The sequence below is a fragment of the Pavona decussata genome, unplaced genomic scaffold (genome assembly GCF_977016875.1).
Source record: "Pavona decussata unplaced genomic scaffold, jaPavDecu1.1 SCAFFOLD_26, whole genome shotgun sequence".
In the NCBI taxonomy this organism is placed as follows: Eukaryota; Metazoa; Cnidaria; class Anthozoa; order Scleractinia; family Agariciidae; genus Pavona; species Pavona decussata.
This window is the reverse complement of record NW_028145449.1, coordinates 2,891,485-2,903,834: the sequence shown is the minus strand read 5'-3', so window position 1 is coordinate 2,903,834 and position 12,350 is coordinate 2,891,485. Positions and strand designations below refer to the sequence as shown.

Sequence of the window (12,350 nt, the reverse complement as noted above, 5' to 3'; positions counted from 1 at the left end):
GTGACCGTATAAATATGCCGATTGTAACGGCCACAGACCAAAACATGAGAAAACTATTACATGGTTTTAACGAGCAAACATCAATTAATATTTGTGCCATGTTTCGTTTTTATAGGATCTTCTTTACGCGCTCACCGTCTCCCCGAAGTTCGACGAGAATTCGGGCCTTTTATAGAGCCCAATGTCGCCATTTTACCCGATTTTCAAACTTTTTAAAATTTCTCCCTTTATATAAAGCGTTGGAATTTTTCGATATTTTTTCTTAAGTTGGTTGACCCCAAGGGATGTTTTGGCCAAATAAAAAAAAATCCGATTTTTCGTGAGTGTCTTTCGATTTTCGATTTTCTCAGAATTTGGCTCTTAAAGATAAGGGGACGATAGTTCCTCTTTGACGCCGGCAATCATGAATTCAAGTTTCGAATTTAATCTGCCATGAAAAGTTTGTCCGCATCTGTTTCTCGTTCTTGGCCATCAATAAGATAGAGGAGTGCGGTCCATATGCTTTTCGCTATTTATGTGTTAACAGCCGCCTTAGCTTATAACCCGTTGCTTTTTCCTTCGCTCGAGCAGGACAAGTTTACCAAGGCTAGGTTCCTCATCTCGCAAAAATTCAACCTGTACGTATGCGCGTGTCTTCAAGCATGTATCGCAAAGGGGCGTTTCATCTCATCATCTGTTGCTGCATTCTTGTAATCAGAGGAAATTTAAACCGTTATGCTAATGAAATGCACGCAATTCCAGTCAGTTCCCATTAACAAAAGACCTATCACCAGCACCGTCATTGTGATCATCATCATCATCATCATCATCATCATCACTTTTATCATCATCGTCATCATTATCATGGCATTATTAGAAAGAAAATTACATCCTTCTTCCTTCTGTTGTCGTCTTCTTCATCATCATCGTCGTCATCATCATCATCATCATCATCATCATCATCATCATCATTATCATTATTATAATCAACACCACCACCATCATCATCACCATAATCCACAGCATCGTCATCGTCGTTGTCACCATCACAACGCCTACCACGTCTTATCTTGTAATCACCACGCTCACTACTGCGATCACAATTGTTATCAAGTACCATTACCTCGGTCACCGCAATCAACACCATTATCATCGCCGTTATTATCATCATTCACTTCCACACTAGAGACCATCAGTAATGCTGTGCATTTTCTTTTAAGAGCATAAATGCAGAGAAATTATATCAACAAACGAATCAGAGTAAGGTGACCACCATTAATCGCCACATCCACCACATCCGCCACATCCACCACATCCGCCACATCCGCCACATCCATCACAGCCACTAAACCAACTGCCACCTCCACTGGAACCATCATCCCCGGAACCTCCGTCACCATCACCGGAGCCCCCGCATAACCCACCATCCACACAGCCTCCGCAACCTCCACATCCACCACAGCCACCGCAGGCACCAGTCCATGCGTTATACTTCAAGAAGCAGTTAGTGGGCACCGTCCTGCAGTGACAACCGGCAGCTACTAGAAGAACCATGTCTTCATTGTTAATCATACGCGGTTTACCTAACAGCGCATTCGCAAAGTGTGATGATTGCGTGCTTGAAAGCCAAGATGGATAAGGAGGGCAGAGCAGGTGGAGAATTGCTATTGAAAATCCAAGTGCTATTGACTCCGCTACGTGATTTACCTCAGCTGGGAACGAAATCTCGCCAGTCCTCAGATTAACATCAACCCTTTTTCCGTCGCTAGGAAGGCTTATGAAAAAGCTTTCTCCCATCACTTTTACTTGTTTCCATTCCTGTGTTCCGAAAAGTGAAAAAAACTTGACGGAGAGATTTCCCGGCTGGCCTTTAATTCCAGGTGTTCCCTTGGTACCTGGTTGACCGAACCTCCCTCGCACACCACGGATTCCAGGGACTCCTTCGACAAACCCTTCCCATTTACCAATACAGATGCCCCAGTCTCTGCTTCCTCGAATAAGGATTGCTCTCTCTCCTGCCTTGTGATCTAGGGTGCAGCATTTGTCTGGGTTGCTTACTTGCTCCCTGCTCGGAAGTGAGTCTCCGCGAATGACATGCGCCGTGCTAACAACATTCCCGACTTTATCGATAACCTCGACTGAGGAGAAAAGGAGGTTTGTGGAGTGCATTATTCGGCAAGTAAAAGCTTCCTGATTGCTGTAGCCTAATACCCGATGAATTGACATTTCACACGGCTCTTCCGAAGAGCGATCCAAAGATCCCGGTGAGAGGATTAACTTCGGGACGCTTAAAACTTGAGCGGGGTCCTTCACATGGCAGAAAGTTTCCTTCCCCTCTTGTGACACTCTGAACAGGTACCTTTCGAGTTTTGAGGCAAAATCTGCGATGGTAAGCTCAACACTGATTTGACCCCGGATCCTAAATGCAAGCGTTATTGTCTTTGGTCCGTGGACTTCAGCGCCCTGAAGGGAGACTTTGTCGGAAATGTTCAAAGGTAAGCAAACGTCAACTTCGTGAAATGGCCGCGTAAAGCAGGAGCAACGTCCTCCCGATTCCCCGGAAATGCGAATCTAAATAAAAAAAGAGGATTTTTTTTCAGTGGATGGCTTATTCGGTTATAGAGTTTCTTCATGTACAGTTTGTATGCGGGAAGAAGTAAAGCCGTTGCCATTGACATTTCCTTTCTTTTTGATTCCCGTTACCTTTTCCAGACCTAACCTCTAAAACTCATACCCATTATCAGACCTGTTTTCTAGAACCCATTACCCGTTTTAAGAGTTTTAAGAATTTCAGACCAAAACGATTAAAACCTTCACCCTGTTTGAGACAAAAACAGCTCCAAAACCTTACCCTTTGGCGCGGTACATACAGTCGACTCCCGATAGCTCGAACTTGTAAAAGGTTCGAGTTATTAGGAGTTCGAGTTATTAATGGTAAAATTATATAGCAAATGACCTGAAAGGAAAGGAAAATTGGTTCGAGTTAGCGCAAGGTTCAAGTTAGCGAGGGTTCGAGTTATCGGGAGTCGACTGTACTTATGTAGTTTATATTGAGGGGTACTTGCCCGAAATATTCTTCAGAATCTTTACAAAATACATGATAGACGAGTGAATATAGCTGATCATGAAAGCGAGAGTCAAACGATGGTTAAACTTCTAACATAGGAGGACATCTGTTTATAACTGCATCTAATTCCCGAGTAACAGTCTTTAATTCGCGCGCAGGATTTCACTCTGTCTCTGATCAATGTTTTGGATCAACAGTTGTCGAAGTTTCGTTCCTTTTTCATTGTAAAAGAAAAGATAGAAAGATTTTCCAGGTTCTTTCAGGACTAACGTAATACAAAATAAGGGCGCGTTTTTTTATCCACAATTCTGGAATAAGAATGGTTGGTACGGAATGCTAGGAATAATTCGGATTGTCTGCATAAAAAAACGCCCGTCGAGATGTGCGGTCCTGGCACGAGTAAACATTGCGTAAAAAATATGGCGGCCGACGAAGAGGCTGACGTTGCAGTGCCTCACGTTTGGCCGGTAACCGTACACTTATGCCAACCCTTTATAGAACTTGCACTCTTTTCTGCCCCTTCCAATCTTATCTTCGCACTCCCGGAACGAAGAAGTAAGGCATTTCCACCTGTTCTCGCAGTTTATTGCCGACGGAGAGTAGCCATTTTTCTTCATGTCGTCGGCAATCATTTGCCAAATTGCCCTTTTCTTGTACGAAACATCAATGAAAAAAACCTCTTACTTTTGATGCAATGAAATTAGAAGCAATGTTTCATTGTGTCCAAAAGTGTAACCTGACTTTTTCTCCGGTAGAGACGTATTTGAATCCGCAGCGCTCATCTCGCCGTCCGCCATCTTGGATTTTCATTCGCAACATTCTGTTCATCCAGGATTCTGGCCCTGGGAGCAGAATGGATGGAATGGCATTCTGTCCATTCCGGAAAAGGAATGCGGAATAGAAAAACGCGCGCATTTTACATTCTGGCCATTTTCATTTCAGAATTGTGAATAAAAAAACGCGCCCTAAGAGTTGTTGCTAGAAGGATTTTAATTAAGGGAATGGTATTTTGTGACACTCGATCTGTTTTGCAGCGTTTTGTGGCACTTTTTAGTGGTGAAATGTATAAAGGTTAACAGATGGATTTTAAAAATCGTCATTACACGCATGTAACTAATGCAAGTCCCTAACCGCGCTACACAGAAAAAAATCCCTGAAGCTCAGAGGAAAAAGAGTAGAGTTTTTTCACGAGTTGGATATGTTCCACCTTCTTTATAATCTGACAATGTTTTTCTGTTTTTTTAAATAATAGAACTGCTACTGAAGAAATTACAAATAGATAAATAGACGTGGTCATGAAGTCATAACCTCCATAAAAATTCAAATTTTCACACGTGTATGCCGTTTGAGTATTAAGCTTTTTTCTGTTCTTATCAATTGACTTGCCAAATATGGTTGTGACTCCACAATTTTGAAAACCACTTCTCTGTGGAATTGGGATTTCCAAGATATGATCATAGTGACTATTAGGAACTTTCCATAGCAACAATATGGTAGTTAACTTAGTCCCCCCTTAAATACTTTCGGAGTTCTGGAGTGAAGGAGGGGGGGGCGAGATCGCATTACAGAAGACAAAAAGTTTCCAGTTTAAGTAAATGCACCACAATGAACAATAAATACACCCCAATAGTTTATAGCAGGAGAAAATAGGGAGACAGAGAGGGAAACTAGGGGCGTTGGCTGCGATATGTAAATTTCACTTAATTTATTTTCAGACATCGTTTAAACAGAAGTCGGTTTCCCGAGACGTCCGCAAACGGTCACTTTGACGTCACAGGAAGTCGTCATAGAATGCCAACGTCGCATTGTGTAATGGCCGCTGTTCAATATTCAGTATGACTTTCCTAAGTGGCATTTACAGGCATCTAGATAGTTTGCAGACGTATCGGGAAAGAGACTTTTACTTTTACTTTTAACTTCAGAGAAATTCACACATCCCAAGGGCTATACTCTGTTCTCTCTCTGTCCCCTTATTTTCTCTTGTTAATAGTGACAAGAAATCAGGAAAAAACTAATAAAGATAGACCAAAATGGTCATCATAACAGTGGCATGAAAGGAATAAAAGTTGGATGTCGTTATAAATTGCTAGCAGATAACATGTTTTACCTTACCAAACGAAGCGGTCTGGTTGATTCCCCATACGCATTTATCAAACACTGTTCAGAGGACACAAATTTAAAAAGTATCTTACCGATAAGTATTCCTTCTCTGTAGTAAACGTAAAACTTGAGAGACATTTTGAATGAGCAATTATGGTTGCAGCTGGTCCTCTGAATCTTTTCTCAAAGACTGTTTTACAAGGAAAATCGATTCTGATTTTGTAGAATTCATTATTCGGGAGGCCATCAATCTTCAACCCAGTAAAGTCACAGGTTATCTTTCGAATTCCCAACGAAGAGTAATCAGCAGAGTTGGGGTCTTTTCTTGTCTCAGAGGGAGGTTCCCCGCGAAACATGGCGCCATGAACGGCAAATTCCAGGCCAGACTGTGCCCAGATTTCTCTCGTGGTCTTCTCTGAGGTTGAAAGTTTTGAGCCTGGCCGACGATCGTTCACAGAATCATTGTGGTTTAGCACTTTCCCCAGTATTTTCGCTGTGTTGTTTCTATAAATCAGCGGATGAACTTGGTGCGCATGCCAGATAAGATCAAAATCGTAACACGGCACAAAGAAAGTACCCGGATGTTTTCTTTTGAACATTAGATACCGTTTGTAACGTACAAGTGCTTCAGCTAAGAAACGTTGGTCGTCAAAATGGGGTAGAGATACCTGGTAATTAAAGACTCTCTGTCGACCGCAGGCAGCCACGATGTCATATTGGATCTTCGACTTAAACCTAGGGACTTTGCCAGGAGAAGCCGTCAGGTCGACCTCAAAGGGCTCCCCAGTACTAGAGTACAACTGATTCCACGAGCGCCTCGCTCTCTCAAGTCCTAATTTCCGTTGTTCTCCGACAAGGATTCTGTGATCCACTAGAGTGGAAACGATTTCATTGCAGTCCCGTTCATAGTCTAAAGGCGACAGCATGTGGACATGCCACACCCAAGCAATGTCCAGTGGAGCAGCGACGTCCAGAGTAGGGAACGTAGCAGCCAGTGGTAGCCAGTACAGTTCATACCTGAGTACAGTAAATAAAGGACACGACAGAGTTTGATATTGAAGAACCTCAAAAGTAGTGGTCTGTTTGCTTTGAACTAGAATGAGTTACAGCTTCCTCGACATGGAGGATGGTGTGGAGGCAATCGATGGTGGTTGAGCATCCTAGGCTCAAATTCGCAGTTGTACAAAACCTTTTGCGCAAAAGCTATCTTTTTAACAAATTAACGGGCTAATGAAACCGAAATGTAGGACAAACGCCAACGCTTTGGCGGCACCTTAAATTACATGTTCTCGGCCAAACATTAATCGTCTTCAAACCCAGGGTTTTCTCCCTATCTAGAATCAAGCTAGGTCTCGCTGTACACAAAATGTTGCAGAAACTAAAACGTCTTGATCGAAATGTGATGCTATGTATCAAGCCTTATGTTTGGATGGGCAAGATGGTGTTGCTCTCAGGTGTGAACAACCCACCTTGCATTCGTTTGGCCGCCATGTCCAACATTGTTGAACTCGTGCATGTCCAAAGAGCTGACTTTGCAGTCATCTGTATGCATGACGATGATTTATTGTATATTGCTTTGCGAGTTTAACACAAGCGATCTCTTTCCAAATGGAACGAGAAAAGGGCAAAGGCGTAATTGAAACTGTAAGATCAAGAAACCGAGAAGATGGTCCCTCGACCAAGTGTTGCATCAAACACGTTGCATCGTTTGGCCACCTCGATCCACACTGTGCAACATCTTCCATCAATGTTCGGGATGATGCTGAAATTGTTTGGTTGGGCCTTTAGATTACAGGTAGTTAATATAATCATCCCATATCCAACAAGTGCGAGTGGAATAATTTTTTGCTAAACCTTAAACTATTGTTAGATTTTGATGTTTTCATTTTGGCCGCTCAATGTCATCTCGGCTGACAGCGGCCATGGTATAATTAACAATTATTCCGCGAATGCGCGTTGGATATGAGATGATAGATAGCCACCAACAAGGAAAGTAGCGCCGAGTTGGCTGTAATCATCTCATATCCAACAAGCGCAAGTAGAATAATTGTTTTATTAAAAACGATCAAGAAATATAGCTAGATCTTGCTGAATTCGCTTTGCAAGAGCAACCATAAGACGATTTAATGGTCTCTTTTCTCGGGCATGGAATAATGGCTCATATACCATGGCTGCTAAGCCAATCAAATCCCTGGAATTGCATTATACAATGATCCAGTTTTTAAAAATACCTGATATCCCATAGCCACTAAAATAATCTTGGATTAAATGATAATAGTTCATCAAGATTCGTTTTAGTTACACAAATACAATGGATTTATATAGAAATAAAGGGAAATGCAAAACTACAATAAAAGTGCAACTTCAAAATCTACTAAAAGATATGTAGATTATGAAGAGTAAAGATTATAGGCGAGTCGCTCTTGGAACAAAGCTGTTGGCTTTATGTTCCAGAGAAGAGAAATAGGTTATATGTTCTCTTATGCCTGAGGTTATAATCATGGTTAAAACTGATATATGCTAGAGTGTAGAGAATGACTAGTACCATTATATTCATTATACGACCCAGTTCTCTGGCTGATACGACAGGGAGGTTATTTTGATGGAGTTCAAGTATCCTCATATATCTCCTCTGATACGACACCTCCAATAATACTGTTTTTAACAATTTTTTGTCAGATACTGTGTGAACACTCGCTTGAAACATTTCTTTTGGTTTTTATTGCCAACAAAATCCCTGCCTGTCTCACCAACTAATATCGCACCGGCAGGTATTTTGAAGGCTACACGTATCCCAATTTATTATGAGTAGACATGAGTGTTTTACTGGAAAATACACCACTCGTAAAATTCATACGAAACTACATCCGGGACACGAGTGGCGTATTTTCCATATCCTCACTTGTGAGGATATTGATGACGTCATTTTTCGCTGTGTCACTGTTGTTTGGGAAACAGTCCGTGACACTCAATGGCAAGCGATAGATTTGTCTGTATAATAAAAAGAAAATTACACGGTGGGTTGAAGACATGAATTTTATTTTCTGGTGTTAAGAATAATATTTTACTCACTGCGTTTGTTCGTAAAATATTGTTTTCACCACTCGAAAATAAAATTCATATCTTCGCGCCGCCCTGTATAATACCTCAATATACGAAATTTATATAGTGATAGAGCGGATTTCAATTGAGTTTTGAAAGTAATTTCACGTTGGTGTTGATTTTGCTTTTCTTCACTCTGTTATTGGCCAGCAAAAACACGTGCCAAGTTCTCGACCAATCAGCATCAAGAACAAAACAAATCATGCCTTGCTCGCACGCGTTTTCCCACGCTTGGGGTCGATTACATGTATTTGCTTCGATTTCTGATTGGTTCATTGCGCTGTTTGCGTCTGTTGTGATTGGTCAGAGTAATTACTTTGGTTTTGGTTTTACGTCAAACAATTGGAAACTGCTCTAAGATGAATGCAATATTTGCAGACATACCTCCTAACTGCGTTTTCAACATGTGGGCCGCCATACAGACACGGGTGCTCATCAACCATCTGTAAAAACTGGCGTTGGGCGCGCGCCGCTTCCACCAGATTGACGCCAAATGTTACGTTCTTGAGCCCGAACTCGGTGTCCATGATTCACAATAAATCCAACAGCCTAAAAGAGACAGTAATTACCTTAGTCTCAACCCGTTTTGTTCTTCTCTCTGATTGATGCAGAGAAATTTTCATCGCACTTGAGATTCAAATTTGCAGCCATTTCTGGTCACAGTTAACCGTCTTCTACCATTCACATAAAAGCTACTAGCCGTGCCTTCCTGTTAGGCATGTTCCTTGTTTTATGTAAGGCAAGAGAAAATAAGAGGACAGAGAGGAAAACTAGGGGCGTTGGGTGGGATATGTGAATTTCACTTAATTTACTTTTAGACGTCGTCTAAACAAAAGTCGGTTTCCCGAGACGTCCGAAACCGGTCTGTGTGAAGTCAGAAGACCTCATCGGAGCGTGCCAACGTCGCACTCCTGTTCCCTCTACGGCGGGCTTTCTTTTTTTGGGTTCCTAGGGTTAGTGTTTCCATTTTTCTTAACATACTGAAAATTATCTTACTGAGATGGAAGTATTTCAGTGGTACAACCATAGACCAGTAAGTATGTTACCCGTGGACCTAAACGCCACAACAGGGCTGCATAAAACCACACCCTTTGTGGAGACACCACTTGCCCGCGCTGACCTTGACTTTGATTCAAAACTTTTCATAGTTCAAATGAATGTTACATTCTTCTTTCTTGTTCCTTGGGCAAAAGATGTTTCCTTTTTTTTAATTGTAACAGCTAATGTGTGTATTTTTTACTTATTTATTTATTTATTTACTTATTTATTTATCTGACAACAAATTTGGAATGACATTTCATCGTTCACGTGACATGATGTTTCCATGACAACAAGATTTTACAACAATGATTTACGAATTTTGGACTTTTTTACTTTGTTGTATTAAGAATATTACAAGGGTATCATCGTTACTTTTACATATTAACACGATTTTATGACTTTCTTTATAATTATCGGTTCGTATTATGTTTGAGTCAACTTGAATTAACGGTTTCCTGAGGGTCTGGAGAAACAGCAAATCCAAGATGACCACTATGCAGAACCAATGAAGCAATCCACCGTTAGGAAAAGATGGCGGCTTTACACTTTACCACAATCCATTGCGAACCTAACACAGCCAGTGTTCGCATAGGAAGCCATATTTATTGCGAAATTTCCCCTGTACAAATAACATTGTGTATGCTAGGTTTGAAGCTTTTAGAACTTTTCTGTGTGTTTTAAGGAGCTTTTGGGGAACTTTCGCGCGCTGAGAATTATGGGTAAGTGCATCGGAAACCATCCTATGTCATATGACGTCATCGCCCCATTTTAGGAAAGCTAACAGGAACAGTTATGGACGTATAGTTACAATAGGACACTTTCATGCAAAGAAAGTTGAAAAAGCACAGGATGAATAGGGTTAAATTTCAAAACTAGGGAAATAAACCAATGTTAACGCCAACGAAAACGTCATATACTTTGAAGATAAAATTTCAAGTTTTTTTAGCTACTTGGTGATTATTCCAACCTACTTATTCAACTTGAACAAAGAGCACGAACTATCCAGAAACAGAATTGGTAGGAACGACGTTCAAGTTAAGAAAGATAACGAAACGTTCACCTTCGTCTGCTCACTTTTTACGCCAAACATTGAATTTGGCTATTTTGCGTTGTTGTTTTACGGACGAGGGCAAACAAATGTACCAAAATTCATAACGCACGCACAGAGCGATTGTTTTTGCTTATTAAGTCTTTTTGTGGCGTTTTCATTGCGTTCACCATCATCGTTGTTACCTTCCCTTAACATATGAAAAACTGCACAAACTACAAAAGCGCAAACCGAAAATGCCATGTCACCTTCGAATAGCAATTATCTATATTGACTCCAAAAGCACTGCGTCAGTTGGAATTAAAAATCGTATTCATCGAACCGGATTAAAGTTCAATCTATTGCCGTAGTTTTCTGCCCCAAAACAGTAACATAGGAGGTTCGATTCCCTTATATATTACCATGAAAAAACAGAAGATTGTTAACCCCTTGATTTTCCAAGTTCTTGGGGAAAACAAGCATGCATCATTTATTCTAAGTCAGTAAATTACAAAGCATTACGCTGCATAATTTGAACTGATTCAATTCTCTGTTGCCGTCATTTAGTGCTTGAATTTCCTAGGCTCCAGTGAAAAGAGGAAGTGGATATGCTAATTAGCTTCTCATTAGAATTCAACTCACGCGTAAGCAATATTCTACTCAATGACAAAGCAAAGATTTTTGCTTGAGATATAGCAACGTTACTCACTAAATCATTCCCGTTTCGATGATCATAACACAAGATCAACAATTAACTCTATACATCTCTACACAGTGCAGTACACTATCAGCAAGTGTACTCAGTTCTTTCAACATAGGATCGAATACGACCATTCATTAAAGCAAATAAACAACTCTTAAACATTGATTAAGGTTCCCTTTCTCCTTCGTTTGGCAATCGCGTCGAAAAACTTCAAGCCCAGAAAAAAACTGGCAAAAATTACGGCGGTAAATCAACCAAAAAAAAAGAAACACAAACAACAACAAGTATACCTTACTTTTAAATGGTGACTGAATAGCCTCAGGTGGAAACATGGAAGATTCAGTTCGTATTAGTTACGATACTAGTGAATTGTCTTCTACGCGAGTAAAATGCGATACATAAATTAGGCCTTAGAGGCCTGCATGCACTCTAACGTTGTACGAATGGAGATCGGCTACTGTTTGGAACAAATAACTTTTACACTGCATGTGTTCCCATGTGCCTGCTAGCGATTAACTGAGGACTGTTTTTATATTCCATGTCTTGAAATCAATAGTAACCATCTTTCTCTTTCTTTATTTCTTCATTGTTTTTAAGTTTTTGAACAAGATTATGATTGTGAAGATTCATCCTATTCGGGCTTTCAGTGTCAAAATCATTGTATACTTTAAGTAAAGTCGAAGTCATGCAAATAAACGCATGGAAACTGTGACTCTGCTTTATGCGCCCATTCTCCTCGAAAACCAGAAATTGGTCATTTATCTATAAGGTTTACGGCTGAGCTCGCCTAAGAAAAACAGTATAGAATACCGATGTTTCTCACCGTAGGCCCGGCAAACACAAAAGTGTTCATGATCATGTATTTGGAAAATTCGAATTAACGAGCGCTGAACTCTGTAACGGTGTCAACCGCGGGAATTTGCGTTTGGTTCGGGTTCGCGAAAGTTCGGAACACCGAGATTCTTCTCTTTGCTAAGGCATATAGCGTACGCCTTTAAAACACTTCATTGAGCGAACTCACCTTTAGCTAGAAATCCAAGTAATCAAGAGGCATAGTTTACACCTTCAGGTCATTCACATGCTTGAGGAAACTATTAATCTGTTTATGATGACATGAATTTATCAAAAGTAAGTGTTTTGGTTTCTTGAAGACTTATCAAGCAAACCATGAGTGATTTACAACACTTTCTTACCAAATGTCACACACTTCCTTCACCAATGTTTACTTTCTCACGCATAGACGGAAGGTCGGCAGTAAGCTTACTTGGTGTTCGCAGCTCGTTCAGCTTTAATAGGCTTTACTTTAAAGCACTGACGACACGAATTAGCAC

General features: G+C 40.7%; 1 protein-coding gene across 1 annotated transcript; it reads right to left on the bottom strand.

The window, feature by feature from the left end:
• Positions 1-1,060: 1,060 nt before the first annotated feature.
• On the bottom strand, positions 1,061-12,350 carry LOC146485533 (uncharacterized). The gene is made up of 4 exons (XM_085103200.1): positions 12,213-12,350; positions 8,633-8,797; positions 5,239-6,163; positions 1,061-2,550 (listed from the first exon to the last, which is right to left on the bottom strand). Exons 2-4 carry the CDS (start codon positions 8,773-8,775, stop codon positions 1,255-1,257), a joined length of 2,364 nt encoding a protein of 787 aa, XP_084959326.1. The 5' UTR covers positions 8,776-8,797; positions 12,213-12,350; the 3' UTR covers positions 1,061-1,254.

Bases quoted from the DNA above. Each gene is read 5' to 3' on its own strand.
- LOC146485533 (XM_085103200.1), bottom strand. From the start codon at position 8,775: ATGGACACCGAGTTCGGGCTCAAGAACGTAACATTTGGCGTCAATCTG. The intron at 6,164-8,632 runs GTATGTCTGCAA...TACTGTACTCAG, and splicing joins GTTGAAAACGCAGTTAGGAG to GTATGAACTGTACTGGCTAC. The intron at 2,551-5,238 runs GTAAGATACTTT...TTTTTTATTTAG, and splicing joins CAGAGAAGGAATACTTATCG to ATTCGCATTTCCGGGGAATC.